The sequence below is a fragment of the Mirounga angustirostris genome, unplaced genomic scaffold (assembly GCF_029215605.1).
Source record: "Mirounga angustirostris isolate CCGP_5_RB_7025 unplaced genomic scaffold, mMirAng1.0.hap1 SCAF_3, whole genome shotgun sequence".
Classification (NCBI taxonomy): Eukaryota; Metazoa; Chordata; class Mammalia; order Carnivora; family Phocidae; genus Mirounga; species Mirounga angustirostris.
Genome location: NW_026991711.1, coordinates 193869054 through 193890152, shown reverse-complemented (window position 1 = coordinate 193890152; position 21099 = coordinate 193869054). Strand labels below are relative to the sequence as shown.

General features: G+C 56.0%; 3 protein-coding genes across 4 annotated transcripts in view; all 3 read left to right on the top strand.

Moving 5' to 3' along the window:
* The first annotated feature begins 2608 nt into the window (after positions 1-2608).
* On the top strand, positions 2609-3693 carry OTOS (otospiralin). The gene is made up of 3 exons (XM_045867477.1): positions 2609-2666; positions 2797-2829; positions 3509-3693. The coding sequence occupies exons 1-3, from the start codon at positions 2609-2611 to the stop codon at positions 3691-3693; spliced, it is 276 nt and encodes a 91-aa protein (XP_045723433.1).
* Positions 3694-7502: 3809 nt separating this feature from the next.
* On the top strand, positions 7503-12215 carry COPS9 (COP9 signalosome subunit 9). The gene is made up of 3 exons (XM_045867609.3): positions 7503-7654; positions 9424-9496; positions 11957-12215. The coding sequence occupies exons 1-3, from the start codon at positions 7592-7594 to the stop codon at positions 11992-11994; spliced, it is 174 nt and encodes a 57-aa protein (XP_045723565.1). The 5' UTR covers positions 7503-7591; the 3' UTR covers positions 11995-12215.
* Positions 12216-12356: 141 nt separating this feature from the next.
* LOC123838265 (olfactory receptor 6B2) overlaps positions 12357-21099 on the top strand; it is a 79101-nt gene continuing 70358 nt past the window's right edge. The window contains exons 1-3 of one of the 2 annotated variants that reach the window (XM_064587390.1): positions 12357-13210; positions 14108-14262; positions 14848-15448. The gene's annotated coding sequence lies outside the window, so the exon portion shown is untranslated. Of the gene's footprint in view, positions 13211-14107; positions 15449-21099 lie in introns of both variants that reach the window. The other variant, XM_045867305.2, reaches the window with a different exon arrangement.

Here is a 21099-nt window from a genome sequence, read left to right as displayed (position 1 = left end):
ATGGTCCGTCCAGCAGGTCCTCAGTGCTGTCCATGCGCTGTCCAGCTCTGCAAGGCTGCCGCCGAACACGGTGGTCTCAGCCGCCACAGACACGCGGGCCACGTGGAGAGGAGAGTGTTTCCCACTGGACCTTCATGTCCTCAGCCCCCCACGCTGTATCAGGTCCAGCTCTACAATAGCCCCGGGTCCCCCAGCACTCCCAGTGGCCGTGTTGGGCAGAATGCTGGAGCCAGAAGTGGGCCCAGGGGGTGCGGTTTAGGATGGACTCAGGAATTGGGTCTCCGGCCTGCCGTGCAGTCCATGGAGCCAAGGGGCTGCAGAAGGCCAGGCTCCAGGTGACCAGGCGGCTGATGCCACAGACCACTCAGTGGAAATAAACAGTAAGGGCTGTGGGATTTGTTGGTAGTTTCTAAGTGTGCCGGAAAATGAAGAAAATTATGAGTGCAGAGCTTAAAATTCCCAGCTCAGGGAGCAGATAAAGAACCAGAAATCTGTGTTGTGCAGAAGAGGATCAACGAGGAGGCCCCACTGCCCTCCTGGGTGGCCCTTGGTGGGAGTTCCTGGGACAGTTCCCGGCACCCTCATGGATGAGAGGACCTCGCTGCCCCCACATCTCTGTGCAGCGTGGTTCATGCTGAGCACCTGCTTCCTCCTGGGGGCCCCGAATCAACAGCAGGCAGGGGAGCCCCGGGCCCAGCCCCCGATAAAAACCCTGGGCGCTGCGTCTCTCCCGGGCTCCCCTGAAGACAGCACCTCACATGTCGTCACGCCTGGTGGTGGCCTGTGTAACTCCAGGGGGAGGGGCCCCAGAAGCTCAGCCCTGGTCCCCCGACTTCTCCCTTCCTGTGCGTTGCACCATTTCTCTGTTGTGAATCCCAGCTGGGGGCACGGCCTCTGCTGAGTCTGGGGGGCCCCTAGTGAGTCACCGGGCCGGGTGGTCCCGGGGACCCTGATACAACTGCCCTAAAAGAATTCGTTATCTATTGCAGGCACGGAGTCCAGATTTCTGAAAATAAAACCCAAGGTCTAATCTGGTGGGTGGTTGCATCACAAGGCAATTTGAGTTTCTGGGTTCTTGAGCCATTTTTTATGAAGGGTAGGGTATTGTTGGGCAAGAAGGGGTCTCGTCACTTGGATGGGGACATGTGGGGAGATTCTGAAGAAGGTGGGGACCTGAGCCCCTAAATTCTCCAGGAAGCGCCCTTCCTCCCCCTCTGGTGGGATAGTCTCCCTTCCTGGAGAACCTGTAGTCCCCCCAGAGTAGTTGTCTGTGGGGGGCTGCTGATTCTCCTCGGGACCCGGCCCCCACCCGTGACTCTGTTTCCAGGTCTGTGACCAGACCTTGAGGCGCAGCTGTGACTGAGAAGGTGAGGCATGCAGTGTGCCCTGGGAGGCCCCACATATGACCACTGGTGTCACCCGAAACCCAGGGAACATATTGGGGTGGCTCAGGTGGAGATGGTACTAAGTGCTGGCCTGGGCCCACTTGGCAGAGACTCTGGATTCGCAGAGTAACGAGGAGTGGCTCTAACCATTTGTGTTTGTGCAAAACTTGCCCATGCACGAGGCTGAGACGCCAGCCTTTTTGGTCCCTGGTCCAGGCAGGTGCCCAAAGGCTTGGGGAGATCAGGTATGTGTTGTTTGACCTGCTCTCCGCCACTCGGCACAGCACCGCAGCTGGGTTCAGTGGGTAGGGCCACGAGGCGTGGCTGCCATCTTCAGCTGCAGCCCTGAGGTTTAATCAGAGCTGACCCACAGAGCCCCTAAGGTGTCGTCCATGGCGTCCCTGCGGCTGGGACGGCTGCCTTCCCGACGACACACTTAATCACTGCACACAAGCAGGGAAGCTCTGGTCTGCAGGTGTGCGGTGGGGCTGGGTACCCACACTTGCTGCATGGCCTCTGCCCAACGGTGTCCTGTCCCCAGGGGTGCTGATCCGTGGCTGCTTGTGGCTCCCCGAGGGCCCCCCAGAGGCAGCTCTGCAATTACCTTGTTCCTGGAAGGGGGCATCTCCACCCCAATGTCAGACTTAGAATGTCTTTCTCTCCCGGTGCAGAGGAATTTGTGTTTATTTTGAGCACTGGGGTTGAATTCAGTCCTAAAAATCCCAGTCGTGGCCTGTGCAGAGGTGTTTTCCTCCCAGTTTGCTCCTTGGATCAGATTCCCACAAGTGGACGTTCAAGGTCCTGCTGCCGGCAAGAAGCCCTCAGTCCTCAGGCTGGGGATAAAATATTCAGTTTGACGGCTGGGAAGGTGACGTCTGCCTCCTTGCTCCCAGCCTTTTATAAAGAGGAGCCTGCAGGCTGGCAGCAGAGGCCCATCCCGGCTGCACGGGCTGAGCACCCGGAGTGGGAGGCAACCTCCAGAGGGGCAGACGCAGGGTCGCCGCCTCCAATTAGGAACGGCCAGCTGACAGGTGAAACGGAAACTGCTATGAAAACCCTGGGAGCTTGTCTGGTTACCAGAGCTGTTTTCCAGGGAGTTGCCGGGGGTGGGGGTGGTGGGAAGAGGCTGGGGCCCTGATGGGGGGCTCGTCCCACCCCCTGGGTCCCTCCTGCTGCAGGTGGACCGGAGCTTCGTCAGCTGGTGGAGGGCCTGCCTGGGGGAGATGAAGGCCTGCTTGGTGCGAGGGCTGGCCCTCTGCGTCCTGCTGGGACCTCTGGTGGGTGAGTGGCGCTCTGTCCCTCCTGCTGTCTCCCTGGCCGCTTAGGCAGCTGGTGTGCGGGGCTGTGTGTGTGGGGGGGGGGCCTGCCCTGAGGGGCTCTCCGGAGTGACTGCCCTCCTCTTCCTCTGCAGGAGCCAAGCCAGTGCAGGAGGAGGAGGAGGGAGGTACTGTATTGCCCTCTTGTTCTTTTCTTGTGTGTGTTTGGGTGGCATGGGGTCGGAAGAGGGAGCCGGGTGGGAGCTGGCTTCTTATCCTGAGCAAATGAAGCAGGAACCCTGGGTCAGCTCAAGGACAAGCTATGCAAGCAGAGGGACACGACCCTCTTCCCTGGGCCCTGACCTCCAGCCACCTGGGGACACACAGGGCAAGAGGGTCTCTCTGAGCCCCTGAGGCTTGGCATTCTCACCCTCAGCCTGGACTCACCCCACGACCCTCCTACCCGAGTCCTACCTCAGTGTAGTGGCATCTGGACTTGGGGCTGGGGGCTGTGGTCTCCTCTGAAATCCCACCAGGATGCCCCCACACCCTCCCTGCCCAGCGTCTCCATGACAGGGGCCAGATTTCCCCGTCCCTGGCCTCTCCCTCTCCCCGCCTCCTCTCCCTGAGCTGTTCCCCCAGACAGGAGTCCCGAGAGGGACATCACCCAGATGACAAGGCTCCGGGACACCTCCACGGAGGACCAGGGGTGTCCCAGGTCCCGGCTCCCAGCTGGGAGGGCCCCTTCACTGCCCGCAGCCGCTGTACTGCTAGGCACCATCCACCTGCCCGGCGGCATCACGGAGGGGCAGCTTCAGGGCAGGACCAGTGGGGACAGCGCCTGAGGCCGGCGGCTGTGTCTTTCAGACCCCTATGCAGAGCTGCCTGCCATGCCCTACTGGCCTTTCTCCACCTCTGACTTCTGGAACTACGTGCAGTACTTCCAGACCCTGGGGGCCTACCCCCAACTTGAGGATATGGCCCGCACCTTCTTCGCTCACTTCCCCCTGGGGACCACGCTGGGCTTCCATGTCCCCTACCAGCAGGACTGAGCACCAGCCTGGATCCCTAGCCTCATGCTCAATAAATTCCTGACTTAAGACACACAAATGCTTCTGGTTTTCTTTCAAGAAAGCCCCAGTCAGGCCACGTTTCCTTTCTTATTTGACAAATGAACCACAACTCTCACTCAGGACCTGCCGTACGTGTCACCCTCTTACCTAAGCTCACAGCCCCTCCGGGAGGGGGCTGCTGTAGGTGCCCCGGAGTGCAGGGGGGAAACTGAAGCAAACAGACACCAGGACACTGCCTGGCTTATTGACGGGACCCAGATCCAGGCAGCCACACCCCAAAGCCCCTGCCCTCAGCCACGGAGGCCAGCAGCAGCCGGACCCCCAGTGGCCACCCCTGGGCTGGGGGCGCTGCCCGTCCCTGCTCCCTGCAGTGTACTCCTGAGGGCCGTTCACACCAGCGCAGCAGGAACCTAGCCTGTGAGGAAGGGCCAGGGCCTGGGTGCTCTCTGTCTGTAAGGGGAGGGCCCCTGAAACCTGGGTGCCAGCACGGCAGGCTCAGGGCCTGTGGGGGGAATGGGGCTACCTCCCCTGGGTGCTCTGGAGGGAGGAAAGGCCCTGCAGGCCATGTGCTTGGTGTCTCTGGGACCATCCTGTGGCACTGGGCCGGCTACTGCGCAGGCGGTGAGCCCACCCCACAGGCAAGCGTACAAGCTTACAAGCCCCAGACCCTGCTGGTCACCTTCCACCAGATGAGAGGAAATTGCTCTAATGGGCTATAGCCCGCTTCTCTTTTGAAATAAAATAATGGGAAACACTGAGTATTTAAATATAGGTGGGGAGGAAACTCTCCTAGGCCAGGGCACAGCCACCCAGCCGGGTGCGGAGGGTGCTGGAGGGTGGGAGGTGCCCAGGACAGCAGGACGGCCTCCCGTGGTTGTCCCTCCCACTCCAGCCACGCTTCCTGCCACCACTGCTGGTGCCCCAGGGGACATTCTGCAGAGGAGGCCTGGCCAGTGGCTCTAGGAAAAGCCACTACCTTCTTCATCTCTTTCTTTCCCCACCTTGAGCTCGTGTGAATTTGGCTTCTCTAAACTAACCTCAACAGCACAAAAGTCTGGATTCACAGGATAGCCAGGCGAGAGGATGGGTCTTCAAGTTCCCACTGGGGACAGCTGGACTCGGCCAAACATACCAGACAACAGACACGCTTTACAGTGGGATTTCCATGTTGTTCACTAGCACGTCAATTCGAGTGTGTGCACGGTCACGTTCCCCTCGGACTGTCACGCTGCCCGTTAGGGCGCACATTAAAGAACCATGGCTATACCCCCCTCTCTGCAGGCTGCTGGGGAGGAGCAAGATCCAGGCTCGTTCTGGGGAGGAGCACGTGGTGCCCCGGCCAGACCCCTTCCTCGGGCTCGGGCTCGGGCATCAGCAGCCCACAGCTGCCCCGGGGACACCCAGCTGCATTTACGTTCTTAAAAGGCCTCACTTCTGTCCTTCTCTTCTCAGAGGAAGAACCCCCCCCACCCCGGGGCCACCCTCAGCCAACCCCCTACCTGCTGAGCTCGCAGCCCCTGGGGCATTCCACTCCTGGTCAGGACTCAGACCTGGCTGCGGCCCTCCCTGCTCACCTCAGCACCCAACAGGCTCAGTTCTCCTCTGTGCACCCCCTCCTGACTCCCCCCGCCGCAGGCAGACCTCGTGGGGGGCCCTCCACTTCCTGCCCCGTGCCCTCAGCCCCTCACCCCCAGCGCTGCACCTCTGAGCTCCTCACGAGGAGCAAGCGCCGCCTATGGCCACTGCCTTCTCATTCCTGCCACGTGGCAGGGAATGGGGCTCCCGTGACTTGAGACCACTCAGAAGAGAAGCCTGTTGGTGGCCACAGAGTCGTGGCTTCCCTGGTCTGACTTTCGCTCGGGTACTTCAGGGTGATTCATGTCACCGTGACACCCCAGCCTCTCCTCCCCTCTCCCTAAGCCCTGCACTGCCCCCGTGGGTCACTGTCCCCCTCAGTCTGGGCTCATGCCCTGTCTTCCTGCCCTGACCCCCCACCTCTACTTTGCTCACAGCCCAGCCCCCAAGCCTACCTACTTCCACAAGTCTAGCTCAAGTATCTCATGCTCTCCCTCCCTCCCGCCTTTCCTTCCTTCTCCCTCCCTCCTATACCCTTCTGTCATTCACATTCTTGTAAAAAATTATGATAAAATACATATAACATAAATTTTATTTATTTATTTGACAGAGAGAGAGATAGCGAGAGCAGGAACACAAGCAGGGGGAGTGGGAGAGCGAGAAGCAGGCTTCCCGCGGAGCAGGGAGCCCGATGTGGGGCTCGATCCCAGGACCCTGGGATCATGACCCGAGCCCAAGGCAGCCGCTTAACCGACTGAGCCACCCAGGCGCCCCTGCTGTAACTATTTCTAAGTGGCACCAAGCACATTCACACTGTTGTGCAGCCGTCACCCCTAGAACTTTCTCATCTTCCCCAACTGAATCTCCTTCCCCATGAAACACAGACTCCCCATCGGTCCCCAGCCCCTGGCGCCCGCCCTTCTGCTGTCTCTGTGAATCTGACCACTGTAGGGACCCCGTGTCAGCGGGGTTATACAGGATGTGTGTGACGGCTCATTTCACTCAGCATAAAGTCCTCACGCTTCATCCATGTTGTAGCATCTGTCAGAATTACCCTCCTTTTGCGGCTGGATAGTGTTCCCTTTTATGTACCTATAGAACACATCTCGCTCATCCATTCAGCTGTCCATTCACATGGCTGCTTCTACACTTTAGCTCTTGGGGATAACAGTGCTCTGAACACGGGGGTGCAAATATCTCACGAAGACCCCGCTTCCACTCCCTCTGGGTTTTTATATAGCACCTGTTCTAAGGGGTGTGAGGTGGTTTTGATTTGCATTTCCCCAATGCTTAGTGGTGTTGAGCATGTTTTCATGTGCCTCTTGGCCATTCGTATATCTACTCCAGAGAAAGGTGTATTCAAGTCACTGCGTTTGGATTGGGATTTGTTGTTGTTGAGTTTTAGGCGTTCTCTCTAAATTCTGGATATTAACCCTTTGGTGAGTGTGTATATGTGTGTATATATAGATATGCATATATGCGTGTAATTTGCAAATACCTCCTCCCATTCTGTGGGTTGCCTTTTTACTCCGTGGACCGTTCACATTCTTTTTTGTAAAGTACAGTTGACCTACGCTATCCTATTAGTTTCCGGAGTACAACACAGTGATTTAACAATTGCACACAATCTGTCCCGGTACAAAGTTATTACAGTGTCATCGGCTACAGTCTGCAGGCTGTACTCTTCATCCTCCAGACGATTTCATTATCTTTTTTTTTTTTTTTAAGATTTTATTTATTTATTTGACAGAGAGAGACCGCGAGAGAGGGAACCCAAGCAGGGGGAGTAGGAGAGGAGAAGCAGGCTTCCCGCGGAGCAGGGAGCCCCATGCGGGGCTCGATCCCAGGACCCTGGGATCATGACCCGAGCCCAAGGCAGACGCCCAACGACTGAGCCACCCAGGTGCCCCTATTTCATTATCTTTTTTCCGGAGACATTCACTTCAGAGCTGGAAGTCTGCGCCGCCTCATCCCGCTCCCCTATATGGCCCGCGCCCCACCCCGCCGCTGCGGCTACCCCCAGGCTCTTGCTGCCCACGCACATTCCGTAACGGGCATCTCTTGGGCCCCCCTGCGTGCCAGGCCTTTCGGGCCGAAGTGTCTGTGGCCGCCGGGCACCCCCGAGTCCCTGCGCAGCTTCCCCGCAGCGCCGGCGGGCTGGCGGGCTGGCGGGAGACCGGGCCAGGGGAACCATAGAGTCGGAGGTCCTCCGGCGTCTAGACTCGCCACGGCCGAGCGCGCACCGGAAGAGGCGTCCGGCGGGCCGGAAGTGGGCCGGGAGGCGGGCGGCCCCGCAGGCGAGATGAAGCCGGCGGTCGACGAGATGTTCCCGGAGGGCGCCGGGCCGTACGTGGACCTGGACGAGGTGAGGCGGCGGCCGGGCGGGTCCGTGGCGCCCTCCAGCCGCGCGCCGGGGCCACCTCGGGGCCGGGACGTCGCCGCCGGGGAGCGCGACGGCCGACGGGCTGGCTTGAGCCTGTGCCGGCGACGTGCGGAGCGGGGCGGGCTTTGCGCGGCCTGCGTGCTGCCAGGGGCCTGGAGTCCGTCTTCCGCGGGGGCGGCGCGGCTGAGCGAGGCCGGGGGCGGCCGCGGGCCCGGGGCTGGGCGGGGCGGAGGGCTCGGCCTCCGCGGCGACATGCGGGGCCAGCGGGTGGCCTCGCGGCGTCGTCCCCCCGCGTCGTGGCCGCCGGGCGGTCTCGGCCCACGTCGGCGTTCCGAGCTGGCGGCTCCCAGCCCAGCCCCGGTGCCGGGCCTCCCGCCCTCTCCCGAAGCCTGGGGGCCAGACCTTGTGTCCGTGCTCCCGGGGGTCGGGGAGCGGCCGGGAGAGGCGGCCTGCAGAGGCCGCGTGCGCGAAGTTGGAGGCGCCCGACGGAAGCGCCCCCCCGGCTGTGCGCGGGCCCCGCGCAGGCTTCGGAGGGAGGGCCGCCGACGGCGCCGAGGGGACCGGCCGGGGAGGAGCGGAGTGTGAAGGGCGGGCGGGTCCTGCAGGTGCCCGAGCCCGGGGCGAGAGCAGCCGGCGGGGGGCGAAGCGTCAAGGGCCGGAGCCGTGCTGGGGCAGGCGGCCTCTGCACCCCGCCTCCGCGTTCTTCGGCGGTCCTCTGCCCGAGGGGCGCGGAGGGGGCGAAAGGCTTCCTGGCCGGTCCCTCTGGGGCTGGGCACTGGGTTTGGGGTGAGAGTGGGCTGCTGCTCGCAGGAGCCTTGGGGAGGGTCCGGGAGGAGGGAGCGCCTGCGGCGGAAGTGGGGGCAGACCGGGCGCAGTCGCGAGCGCTGGCCTCTGCACGGCTTGCCGCGGTCGCGGGGAGGGGGGGCGGCTTGAGAAGAGAGGGGCCCGGGCGGCCGCAGGGACCTGTGGGCGGAGGGCTCTGCTCCGGCCACGCTGTGGGACTCTCACAGACACCCCAAATCTTTTTCTTTTTTCTAAAGATTGTGTTTGTTTATTTGAGAGAGAGAATGAGAGACAGCACGAGAGGGAAGCGGGTCAGAGGGAGAAGCAGAGCCCCCGCCGAGCAGGGAGCCCGGCGCGGGACTCGATCCCGGGACTCCGGGATCATGACCTGGAAGGCAGTCGCTCAACCGACTGAGCCACCCGGGCGCCCCCAGACGCCCCAAGTCTTGAACGCGTCGGACTGCCCGGCTTCGGGTGTCGCATAGTTTCACCGCCACCGTAAGCTGTGGCAGTGGGAGGTGCTGTGATGACACCCCCACAGAGCCCCGGGTCAGTCGGGCACTTTCGAGGAAAACGGCGTAATTCCCAGAAGAAGCAGGGGGCAGTCCAGAGTAGAGAAATCGTTGGCGCAGTTTTGCACACGTTTGGGGCCCCTGTGGCAGCGCCTTACAGGGAATTGGAACCTCGCTCGGGGCTTACAGAGAAGTGGTGTTCAGGGCAGCAGCAGGATTCTGTTCAAAAAGCAGGAGGAATCAAGGCAGGTAAGACCCAAGGAGACCTTAGGAATAATTCCTTGGAACGCCGCCTCTCCCATCCGCTTCCTTTGCCTAAAACTAAATTTTGACCCCAACCTGGGCGCCTTTCCATCCCTCGCCTTCCTCTGCCGAGGAGTGGTGTGGGCCCTGTAAGGCGCTGTCCCCGTTCTCCCGGAAAGCAGCACTGACACCACGTCACCGTTCCCTTCCCAGGCCGGAGGCAGCACGGGGCTCCTGATGGACTTGGCAGCCAACGAGAAGGCAGTTCACGCAGACTTTTTTAATGGTAAGGATGCTGGGACCGGGATTCCAGTTTTAGTCTGAGTGTTTCTTTTGTGTGCTACACGGTGGAAGACTGTGGCGTGACTGACTGGGGCCATAGAACAGGAAAGCCAGATGCGTGCCATTCGCGTGCCATCCGCAGCGCGCAGGGCAGTTCGTACAAAACAACAGCACGGGCTGTTAACGCTGGCGGTCAGCCCTGTTTCACGAGACAAAATGGTGTAAAATGGCTCCCAGTCTTGCATTCCAGCAGTTGAGCTTGAGCTGTGGCCGTGCTTTTGTCCCACTGAACCTGTCGCAGGGGCTGGTCTGTTGCTCGTGGCCCGAGACGGGTGTGGAACCCCGCCGGGCTTTCTCATCTCTTCTGTCAGGAGGCGGCTGGTTTTCCTGCCTTTGCTGTGTGCTGCCGGGTTCTGGTCTCTTGGCTCCCTTCGCAGTGACAACCAGCTTTCCCCGCCCTTTTCTCTGAAAGCAGGACTCGTACTGGAGAGCTTTCGTGCTGCTTCCCAAGAACATGGATGGTAAGCAGGGAAAAACCAAGTTGTGCGACATCTTCCCACAGGCTACAGGGCTATTTCTCTTGCTGTCTTCTGATTTCCTGAGGCCTTGTTCCTATGGATTATATTCTTACTAAGCGTTCAAATCATGAGCGGGAATGCAAGACAGGTCTTGTTAGGAGACTCTGTCATCCTTCTCTCGTCCACAGTGCCTGCCACTACAAAGAATTGTCGCTAGTTGGTGGCAGCTGGGATGCTACAAGGCCACACTACCGGGTTTGATGTACCAGATCCCCCCTGGAGCCCGAGTCCATGTTATCTTATCTGGCATCTTTTCGGCAAGTTGTTGCCTAAAAAGAGAAGCCAGGCTGCTTAATTAGGTGCCTTCTTCCCAGGGAGGCTGGCCACTCTACTGAGGCGACATCTGGGCTGCCACCGGCCTTGAGGATGGGGACAGCCTTTCCCTAAGGTCTCCAGAGCCGCCATGTGAAAGCCCTCACTCATGTGGGGTGACCTTGGGGGGCCCTCACCCCAGCAGGGCAGGGTGATATCTAACACCACCTAACCCGCTCCCACATGCGATGATCTTCAACGTCCCATGCATCCTCTGGATTTACAGACTGTTGGCCGTGTTCTAGTGTTTGAGTTCATGTGGTTTCTGAAAATAGGGCATCTGGGAGGGACCTGGGCTGCCCTGCCGAGGGAGTGTGAGCAACATGAGCAGTGGAGGGCCTTCCTCCCTCTGGGTCGGGGCTGGAAAGGGAAAGAACACAGAAGAGCGTGCTGCACTGGTCTGCCCACCGACAGAGTTCATGAGGGGCGTGCCGCCCCATCAGGTTGTGGCAGCCCCGCGGGTTCAGAAAGCCACTTGCTGTGAGAAAGCCCTGAGTGCTTTGGACAGAGTTTCTCCTGAGTCCTACTTGCTCACGGAGCAGAGCTTCTGATCTCTGGTCCCCTGGGCACTGGGGTTCAGACCATGAACAAGGCTTGCTCTCTTCACTCACTGTGTTTGATAAAGTAGGGGAGCGTTAGACAAGGCAGCACGCAGGGACAGCCATGGCGAGAGCCCTGGCAGAGGTGGGTGGCCTTGTTTCTAGGAGCACATCAGAGGGCAGTGTCTTGGGGGAGGGGGTGATACCTCAGGGGTTGGGGGGGTGTGAGGAGTTAGCTGGGGCTGGGGGCTGGGGGAGAAAGTGCACAGAGCTGTAGGACCACAGGCCAGCCCCAGCCCCGCTGTGGTGGGACCACCCACGTCAGTGCTGAGCAGAGGTGGTTGGGACACCGCCCTCCCTGACGGCCTGTGACAGCATGTGGAGACGCCCCCGGGGCCTTCCACTCACCTCCTTCCAGCTCACTGTTTATCCTGCACAGTTTGAACTCATGGGACTATGAATAGACCCTCAGTTTTCCTTTCCCCATCATGAGAGCAGGGCATGCCTGTGGTAGACGGTTTAGGAGAGCCATAGACAAATAAATAGAAGGGCACAGTGACCCTGACTGCCACCCATCCCAGTAAATAGCATGCTGTGAGTGTGTGGCCCTTCTTCCAGTGGGAAGGGCTCGGACTGTCTCAAGCATGACCACCGGTTGGACTCCCTTAAAGACAGCCATTCTTGCATGGCCCAGTTCTTCTAGCACCTTCCTCCCACCTGCCCTCTGCATTCTCGTGCTTGCATGGAGTCTTGTGCCTGCCAGCCTTCTGGCTGTGTCACCTCCACCTCCATGCATTTTCTGAAGATTGTCACCTAAATAGAAGATTAAAGTTACCTTCTACACCACTCTGTCCCTTTGGATGATATGACCTCTGTTGGATAAAATCGAGTCTGTCGTGGGAAAAAGTCCTTTATTTAGATTGTTTACTGCTTTTTCTCTATTTTGAATGACTGTGTAATTCATATTTTGAAGTTATTTTCTCAGTTGTTTACCTTGTGTGCCCCATTAATATGTGGTTTTGTTCGTTTACGTAGATTTTGAAGATCTGTTTGATGATGATGATATCCAGTGAGACGCCGTCCAACGGTGCGTGTGGTCATGTGTGTTACGAGGTGGTGTGGCGGAGTTCCTCAGAGGACAATTTCAGATGGTCCTAAAGAACTCGTGGATGTTACTTGAAATTAGGAGATGGTTAACCAAGAAAGAGAAGGATGGTTTTAACTATCTGCATGAGGCCCGCTTATCTCTGAATGTGAACAATTTTTGTCCTTCAATTAAAAAGCGATGCCATCATTTGCAGGGTAATTTTAATTCTTGGATTTTCGAGCAAATATTACAATGCCTAAAAGCCTCTGTGCATACGTGTGGGTGCATGTGTGTGTTGACATAGTGAGTGAAACACGTTTGTCAGCTTACAAGTACACTGCTTTTTTTCCTGAACTCAGTATTGAGTAATCATGAGGCTCACAGCCTGCGAAGTGGTGTTCGTATTAGATCACTAAGCAGTGCTGCGTGTATAGGGGGCCCTCCTCGTGGCACTCTGTTAAGACCTTACTGTAGTGGGCAGGTGCTCATGGCACGTTTCCCCCACCACGTCGGGCCTGGCGTCACCTGTGTAAGCCCCAGAGCAGCTGCTGTCCCGAGACCTGAGGCTTGAAGACTCAGGACAGCTAGACAATGACCCTGACAGGTGCCCTCCTCTTGAGAAATGTGTATGTTGTGTCGTTCCAAAGGGAATGTAACATGGAAGGGAAAAAAGGTGTTTTTGTCTTTCTCCTTGGCCCAGCTCAGCAATAGGTAATGGCTGTAAAAATTAAGATTCCTATTTCGCGTCGATCTCAAAGCGCAGAGTGTTTCTTCAACCAGGAAACGCCCATGCCACAGGACTGCCGCAGTCCCCGTATTTTAGAGTTAAGCAGGGCACATGCCGACCTCCCCCGGGAGAACACGCTGAACAGCATCACCCCTGATGGCCTGAAGACAGATGAAGTCCGAAACTGGAGGAGACCTCACCTCTGCTGTGTTCTTGGGAGTGGTGTGCGGGTTTCCAGGCCGTCATTCGGACAGTGCTCCTGCCCTGAGAGCATGACAGCCGAGGCCCTGGGAGGACTAGTGTGGCAAGCTTCCCTGGCCCGGAGCGAGAGCAGGGTCACAGCCTACCGTCCCTGCCAAGATGGGACAGACGTGCTCTGTGGTGTCGGAAGCCCCTTCCTCTGAGGCTCGGCCCCAGGGCTGGGGCTTGGGGCTGCCTCTGTGTCAAAGACTCAGAGGGACAGGCTTCCCCGCAGGTGAGCTGCGTGCTGTCTGCGTTCTGAGAGCGACTTTCTCAGGTTTAGTTTAATTCACGTTTTTACGTGGGTTAAAGTGGGTTTAACCCACGTAAAAGTGTCCTAGTGGGTTCCCCAGAACAGGCCCCAGGTGTCTGTGGGGATCACCAGTATTGGGGTGAATTCTTTGGTGGTTACCCTACAGTCCTCGTCCATTGAGGTTTACAACAGAGTCCCGCGAGGCTTGTGCTGCACTGTGTTGGGGCCGGCCTTGGCTCAGCCCTGCAGTGACCCCGCAGCGACCCATGTGTCATGGGTCACCGAGGAGCTGTGGGCCCTACCCAGACACCTCGCTTCTTGGGCCTCCGTTCCTCATCGGCAGACAAGGCCCTCAGTCCCTGAGGTGCCCCCTGGTTCTTGGATCACGGTTTTTCAGCAGGAGGGAGTGACTGAGGTGAAGCAAGGAGAATGACGCACAGGAATTCGATGGCACAGTGGGCCCCAGTGAGGAGCTGGCGTGAGGACCCCACAGGGCTCTGTGTGGGCCTTAGAATTCCAGACTAGTCTGGTCCAGGCAGCTCTGTGGATGGTAATCACGTGTGTGTCGCACGCGGTGAGACCTGGTTAAACATTTGAGCTGTAGACCACCCTTTGCCTTCACAGAGTCTGCAGCTTCTTGGGACTGTGAGGCCCAGAGACGGAATTTGCATCCTTCCCCTCGCTCACCTCGCTATGCCTTGGCCAGCCCCATCAGGGAGTGGCGAGTCCATTAGGGGACACATAGCAGCTTCCGCTTACTTTTGTGCCTGTGCTGACTCCTTTGGCAAAACTCTTGCCGTTGTTAGTAGTGTATTTTTTATTGATAGTGACAAAAACACACTTATTCTTGCTTCTTATACCTAATTGCCTTGATCACAGGGACGTGTGTGCCCATCTCTGCCACATTGAGAAATGCTGTGTAAGTTACGCCACAGCTGACCCCAGGCCCGGCTGCCAGCCGAGTTGTGGGACGTGAGAAGGTGGGGCACAGCTGGGCTGGAATGGCTGCTGGCTCCTTGGAGAACTGGCTGAGGGTGAGGAAGACCTCTGGAAGCCTGGAGAAGACTCTTCAGTGAGGACGGGAGGGAGCTTTTGCACCAGCGCCCTTGAGAGGGAGCAGGGATTTGTTGGCAGGCTGGAAGGATGGGCGAGCAGAGGACAGCTGCCCTGGGCTCCGGGACCCTGGACAAGGCCACCTCCTGGGTTCCTCTGCCATGGGCTTCTTTGGCCAGGTAGAAACAGGGTTCTGACGGTGCTGGCTGTTCCTGTCCCGGTGTCCTCCCTCCTGGTGGTTGTGTCCCTGAGAAGGCCTCCAGTTGGTGCACCCACCCTTGGTCCCACCCCCTGGGACGACTCAAACCCCTGCAGTTGGGGAAGCACCTTTCTACAAAGGGGAAGGCGTCTAAGGGTTGGCCATCACCCCATGGCTGTAATGGGATCTTTGGAGAATATTCTGCTAACGTTAACTGGGAATCCTTGGGATCTAAAGCTACTGGTTCTTGGATGTGAGGACGCTAACACGAGGGAGCCCTTTCCAGACCTTGTGACCAACCGTGTGGGTGTGGGGCTTGGGAAGCAACTGGACAGTAAGATTGTGTCCATGTCTCCCACTGTTGCAGGACTGCAGTCAGTGCCTCTGAAGGGACTGTCTCCTTTCCTGGCCCTCAGTGTCTCCTGGGCAGGGACAGCGTTTGCCCCACGCCAGACTTGGTCTTTATCAGGACTCTGGATACCGCCAGGGTGGGGGCAGGCCTCTGAGCTCCTGCACAAACACCAAACAGCTGGGCTAAGCGCGCTTCCAAAACAAGTCACATTTTTTAAAAAGCAGCATAAGTGATTTTAGAAATCTTACTGCTGTGAATTCTGCCTGGAGCCAGAATGAGAAGGTGCTGAGGAGAGGTGCTCAGATAAAAAGGCCCCTTGTTTCTCAAGAAGCTGAAGACGGACACTGAGGAGCAGTCACAGAAGCAAGGCCTCGGCCAAGGGCAAAGGTGACTGAAACCCCCCCCGCCCCGTCACGCTCTGCTTTTGCTCCCTCCCAGGCACAGTCTCAAGGGGAATGAGCAGCTTGCCCGCAAGCACCTCGAGGCCTTGTCTTCACCTCCTGCATCCAGCTCAGGTCAGCACGGGAGGTCAGCCACGCTGTGAGATCTGCAGGTGCCCATTGTGTTGTGTGAATCATCGTTACCCCTGACGAGTCAGAAAATGAGCTACTCATAGGTATGGCTCTGATGGCTTTTTTTTTTTTTTTTTTTTAAAGATTTACTTATTTATTTATTTGAGAGAGAGAGAATGAGAGAGAGCAAGCACATGAGAGTGGGGAGGGTCAGAGGGAGAAGCAGACTCCCTGCTGAGCAGGGAGCCCGATGCAGGACTCGATCCAGGGACTCCAGGATCATGACCTGAGCCGAAGGCAGTCGCCCAACCAACTGAGCCACCCAGGCGCCCTGGCTCTGATGGCTTTTTATCACTTGTGTAATTTTGGGGAGGGCATGTGATTCCCTGGGAATGGCAAGTGCCCTGCAGTCCAATACGATTATCCCTTGAGGAGGGGCGGCGGCAGGGATGTCCAGGCAGTCCCCTGACCTGAGGATGACTGTGCACTAGAGGGACAACTTATAACCAAGCAGTGGCTGCCACACAGTAGGTGCTCAATAAATGTCTGTTAGATGTAAATAAATGGCACCAGTTTGCATTCCCACCAACAGCACACGAGGGTTCCTTGTTCTCCACATCCTTGCCAGCACCTGTTGTTTCTTGTGTTGTTGATTCTAGCCATCCTGACAGGTGTGAGGTGGTATCTCATGGTTTTGATTTGCATTTTCCTGACGATCAGTGATGTTGAGCATCTTTCCACGTGTCTGTTGGCTATCTGGATGTCTTCTTTGGAGAAATGTCTGTTCACATCCTCTGTGCTGCTTTAATCAGATGATTTGGGGATTTCTGGTGTTGTACAAGTTCTTTATATATTTTGGATACTAACCCTTTATTAGATAATGTCATTTGTAAATAGCTTCTCCCATTCAGTAGGCTGCCCTTTTCATTTTGTTGACAGTTTCTTCCACTGTGCAAAAGCTTTTTATTTTGATGAAGTCCCAGTAGTTTATTTTTGCTTTTATTTCTCTTGCTTCAGGAGACACATCTAGAAAGAAGTTGCTATGTCCAATGTTGGAGAAATCACTGCTTGTCCTCCTACTAGGAGTTTTATGGTTTCCTGCCCCACATTTAGGTCTTTCATCCATTCTGGTTTTGTTTTTTGTGTATGGTGTGAGAAGATGAGAAGGTGGCCCAGTGTCATTCTTTTGCATGTAGCTGTCCAGTTTTCCCAGCACCATTTGCTGAAGAGACTGTCTTTTCCCCATTGCATATTCTTTCCTGTTTGGTCCGAGATTAGTTGGCCAAATAAGCAAGGGTTTATTTCTGGGCTCTTTTCAGTTCCATTGATCAATGTGTCTATTTTGGTGCCAGTACCATATTGTTTTGATGACTACAGCTTTTTTTTAAAAATCTTATTTATTTATTTGAGGGAGAGAGAACACAAGCAGAGGGGAGCGGCAGAGGGAGAAGGAGAAGCAGACTCCCCACTGAGCAGGGAGCCCAATGCAGGACTCAATCCCAGGACCCTGGGATCATGACCTGAGCTGAAGGCAGACACTTAACTAATTGAGCCACCCAGGTGTCCCATGACTATAGTTTTGTAGCAGTGTTGAAATTTGGGATTGTGATGCCTCTGGCTTTGTTCTTTCTCAAGAAAGAACAGCTTTGGCTGTTCAGAGTCTTTTGTGGTTCCATACAAATTTTAGTAATATTTATTTTAGTTCTGTGAGAAATGATCCAGTAATTCCACTACTGGGTATTTACTCAAAGAAAATGAAAACACTAAGTTGAAAAGATAATATGTACCCCATGTTTATTGCAGCATTGTTTACGTTGTGCACCTGAAACTAATGTGACATCATGTGTCAACTACACTCAAAAAAAGAAAACAATAAATCTAAACAAATAATAGTGTATTTGATATGCAAGGGACTTTGAAAATAGCCAAGTCCTGGGGCCTGCTGGAGAGGGGAGAGAGGCAGCCTGGAAAGGTTCTGTGCCCCGGCCAGCATCCACACTGCAGCACCTCATGAGCCTCCAGCGCACCTCAGGGCGGGGGCATGGCTACAGGCACAGCCAGACATGGAGCGTGGGGAGAGGCTGGGAAACCTGCATTCCCATTGGTCTTCAAGTCACACCTGTCTAGAGGGAGGCTGCTCTGACAGACCCCTGACCCCCCAGAGTCCTGGTGGTGGGATGGGCCAGACCTCACCTGGACCAAACAGGCCCAGCCAAATGAAACTGCTGCCCCCTCGCCTCCAGAAATGTGCAGGCTATGCTGACCTTGCCTGGAAATGGGCAGAGGCTTCGAGGGTCCTGTGTGAGACTCTAGGCCTTGGATTCCTGGTGCTGGGGTGCATGCCTGCACTTTGCAGGGAGCTCCCCATTCCTGCTCTGGGGGTGACAGGCCACGTGGCAGCCCTCCCTGCTGCCCACCCCCACCCAGTTCATTAGATCATTAGACGGGGGTGGATCATGGCCCAGAGGCTGCCCAGAGAGAAGACAGACCCCATGGCCATTGGGGCCCCAGAGCTGAGCTGCAAGGCTGTGGACTCGGATGTCGGTGGGGCCAGTCCCAGCCGTGTGTGAGATGCGTGACAGAGGAAACCAGGCCTCAGGCAGGGGGGACAAGTAACTGAGCAGCCGTGCTGACAGAGCAGCATGGGTCTTCCAGGCCTGAGGATTTCCGGCCCTGCAGGCCCAAGACTCCAAGAGATGGGGTCCTCACGTCAGCCCCAGGTGACCTCCTAGACTTGGGGCCCCGGGGCCCCTTGGGATGAGACCATTGTGTGAACACATCCCAGTATGAGGGCTGCCTGCCACACAACCCATGGGGGACAGGGGACCTGAGCATGTGCTCCACATGCTGCCTGGTCAGGAGACAGGCAGATGGAGCACATGAGGCAGTGTCACCAGGCTCCCAGAGCTGCTCGTCCCCTGGGTGGTCCTGGGACAACTGCAGTCTCTCTGTGCCTGAGCCTGTGAAGGAGGGGTGCTGAGTGCACGTGACCCCAAGTTACACCCAGGACAGCCCCCTGCGCAGGTGGCAGTGCAAGCTACTAGTGCTGTGAGGACATTCGTGGGCCATAGGCATGCTGCGTTCTCTGTCCTTGGCTCCCCCCTCTTTCCTGAGTCCCTGAGTTCCTGTACTTGTAGTCACCGTCTGCCCACTGCACACAGGGATTCACCCCAGGTCCCGCAGCTCTCAGGAGGCACCAGACCCTGGTCCTTGGGCTCTGACTGTATTCTCTCTCCCCAGAGATCATAGACAAGGCCAGGAGACAGATGGTGAATTTGGAAGGAGCCGCAGGAACTGTACATCACAAAGGGCTGAAGTGCTAGTAATTTACCAATGTAGGGTACTTGTGCAAAATGGCAGATGAAGCCACGCATCAGACAATGATGGGCACGGGGAACCCAGAAGACAATTCACAGAACCAACAGCCAGTGGCAGTAAATAGTTAAAGGTACTCAAAGTGTCCCGAAGTGGCAAAATGTCAGTTAAGGCAACAAGACATCACTTTGCTCGCTAGAGGGGCAAACATTTAAAAAAATTTTTATTTTTACTTGAAGTATAGTTGACATGGGATATCAGTGTCGGGTGTACGACATAGTGATCAGACAGTTCTATCCATGACTCAGTGCTTGCCACGTGACTGTGGTCCCCATCTGTCCCCACACAATGTGACAACAGTATCATTGGCCACATTCCCGATGCTGCACTTTCCATCCCTGTGACTTACTATTTTATAACCGGAAGTTTGTGCCTCTTCATCCCCTCCCCTATTCTGTCCACCCCCATCCCGCCCCTCTGGAAACCACCAGTTTGTTCTCTGTAGGTCTGATTCTGCTTTTTGTTTGTTTATTCATTTATTTTTTTGGATTTCACATAAATAAGTGAAATCATATGGTAGTTGTCTTTCTCTGACTTGTTTCACTTAGCATGATACCCTCTAGCTTCATCCAGGCCATTGCAAATAGCAAGATCTCATTCTTTTGTATGGCTGAGTGATATTCCATTGTGTTTGTGTGTGTGTGTGTGTGTGTGTGTGTGTGTGTGTGTGTGTGTGTGTGAGACTGTGTATGAGGAAAAGGTGAGGTGTAGAGAGGTAGGTGCTCTTATTTGACACATTTATACCTGTTCATCTACTATATGGAATTTACCTTTTGTTGTGTGTGTGTGCAGATGTGTATTTTGAGGGAGGATATATATGCGGTGTGTGCCTGTCCATATACAGTTCAACACACCTCCTCCTATGCACCCACCTCAGCCCATGGCTGTGATGATACACCTGGTACATGCTCACATATGTGTGTGGGTGTGAGTATGTCACAGAAGGTGGAACTCACAGCCCCATGGGGCAGGACAGTAAGTGAAGAGCCTGTGAAAACTGTGAGGGCAGGTGCTGGGGCAGATGTAGGCCCCACTGTGTAGGGAGCCCTTGAGGTGAGCCCCGGATGGTGAGTAGGAGAGGGAGCATCAGGACAGAGGAGAGGAGAGTGGCTCAGATATGTGCAGGGTCCAGAGGCAGGAGGGCAGGTGGCCAGTGGCGTGGCCATGGGGGTAGGGGCGGGGGTCCCCAGCAGCACTGGGGGTGCCGGGGTGGAGGGCAGCACTCAGATGGCTTTCTTCTTGTCTCCTGGATCTGCCCCAAGTTGGGGTCCCACTCCAGCTTCTTTGGCTCCATGGTTTCCAGCTAAAGCAGAGAAGGAAGTTCCAACCTTCAAGGTCAAGCACATTAAGTGATTTCATGGATGAGTCCCTGGAGCTTGGAGAAGTTATCGGCATCAGGGCCCGGCCGAGACCTGCAGATGGGTGGGAGTTGTCTGTGGAAAACGGTGTGCCAGGCTCTGCCAGGCATGGCGCCTGTGTCTTCATCTGGAGTCTGCCCTGCACAGCGGTGTTAGCTGCCCAGCGGGGACTTCGTCCATGCTGGGGCAGGACAGAGATGTTTGCACAATTGGAAAGTCACTTGTGGGTTGGGAGATCGAGGCTTCCTATTGGAAGGGACTTGCGTGGGACTCAGGATGATTGGTCCTAGCCGGCCGTCTTTGGATGGTTTTATTGGTTTTGTTCTGTTTGGTTTTTCTTTTTATTCTTTCAACTTTAAATTTTGTTTTGCTGAGACCTAATTTATCCTGTCACTAGGAGGGCAGAATTCTGTCCCCAACTGTGCCCAGCACAGTTAAGTAAATGTTGAAAGAACCTGCTGGAACTTTTGCTGAGACAGGAAAACCACCAAACCTGCTGTGAAAATATTTGGAACAGTTAGCTGTCTTAACAATCCCATAGGACGGCATTCACTGAAAGCCAACTTAGAACACAGCATTTTCTATCATTAAGTCCCCAGGATGTTCCAGAGAGGCAGGTCATGTGCTATTTGCATGAATAAACTGAGGCTCGGCAAGGTGACATGATGCCCAGACAGGCCCTCGGAGGACAGGAAGAGCAGGGCTTTGTCCTGGAGAAGTACAGCATGGCGACAGTGCTTGGGACATTCAGGTGTGGGTCTCGCTTCTACCCTCTGAGATGTGTGACCTGGGGAGAAACTTCCCTGCCTGTTTCCCATCTACACAAATGAGGGTTAGAGAGACACCTGGCTTGAGACTAATAATTTCTACTTGACAAAAGATGCCATTGAGGAATAATCAAGCTGCAGACTGAGAAATATTATGTACAATAACTGACAAAGAACTCATATTCGAAATATATAAGGAGCTTTTACAAATCAACAATAAAAACATGAACAACCTAATGAAACATGGGAACAGAA

Coding starts and splice junctions, on each gene's coding strand:
- OTOS (XM_045867477.1), top strand. CDS start 2,609: ATGAAGGCCTGCTTGGTGCGAGGGCTGGCCCTCTGCGTCCTGCTGGGA. Junction 2,667..2,796: donor CCTGCTGGGACCTCTGGTGG/GTGAGTGGCGCT, acceptor CTTCCTCTGCAG/GAGCCAAGCCAGTGCAGGAG. Junction 2,830..3,508: donor GCAGGAGGAGGAGGAGGGAG/GTACTGTATTGC, acceptor TGTGTCTTTCAG/ACCCCTATGCAGAGCTGCCT.
- COPS9 (XM_045867609.3), top strand. CDS start 7,592: ATGAAGCCGGCGGTCGACGAGATGTTCCCGGAGGGCGCCGGGCCGTAC. Junction 7,655..9,423: donor CGTACGTGGACCTGGACGAG/GTGAGGCGGCGG, acceptor TTCCCTTCCCAG/GCCGGAGGCAGCACGGGGCT. Junction 9,497..11,956: donor TCACGCAGACTTTTTTAATG/GTAAGGATGCTG, acceptor TCGTTTACGTAG/ATTTTGAAGATCTGTTTGAT.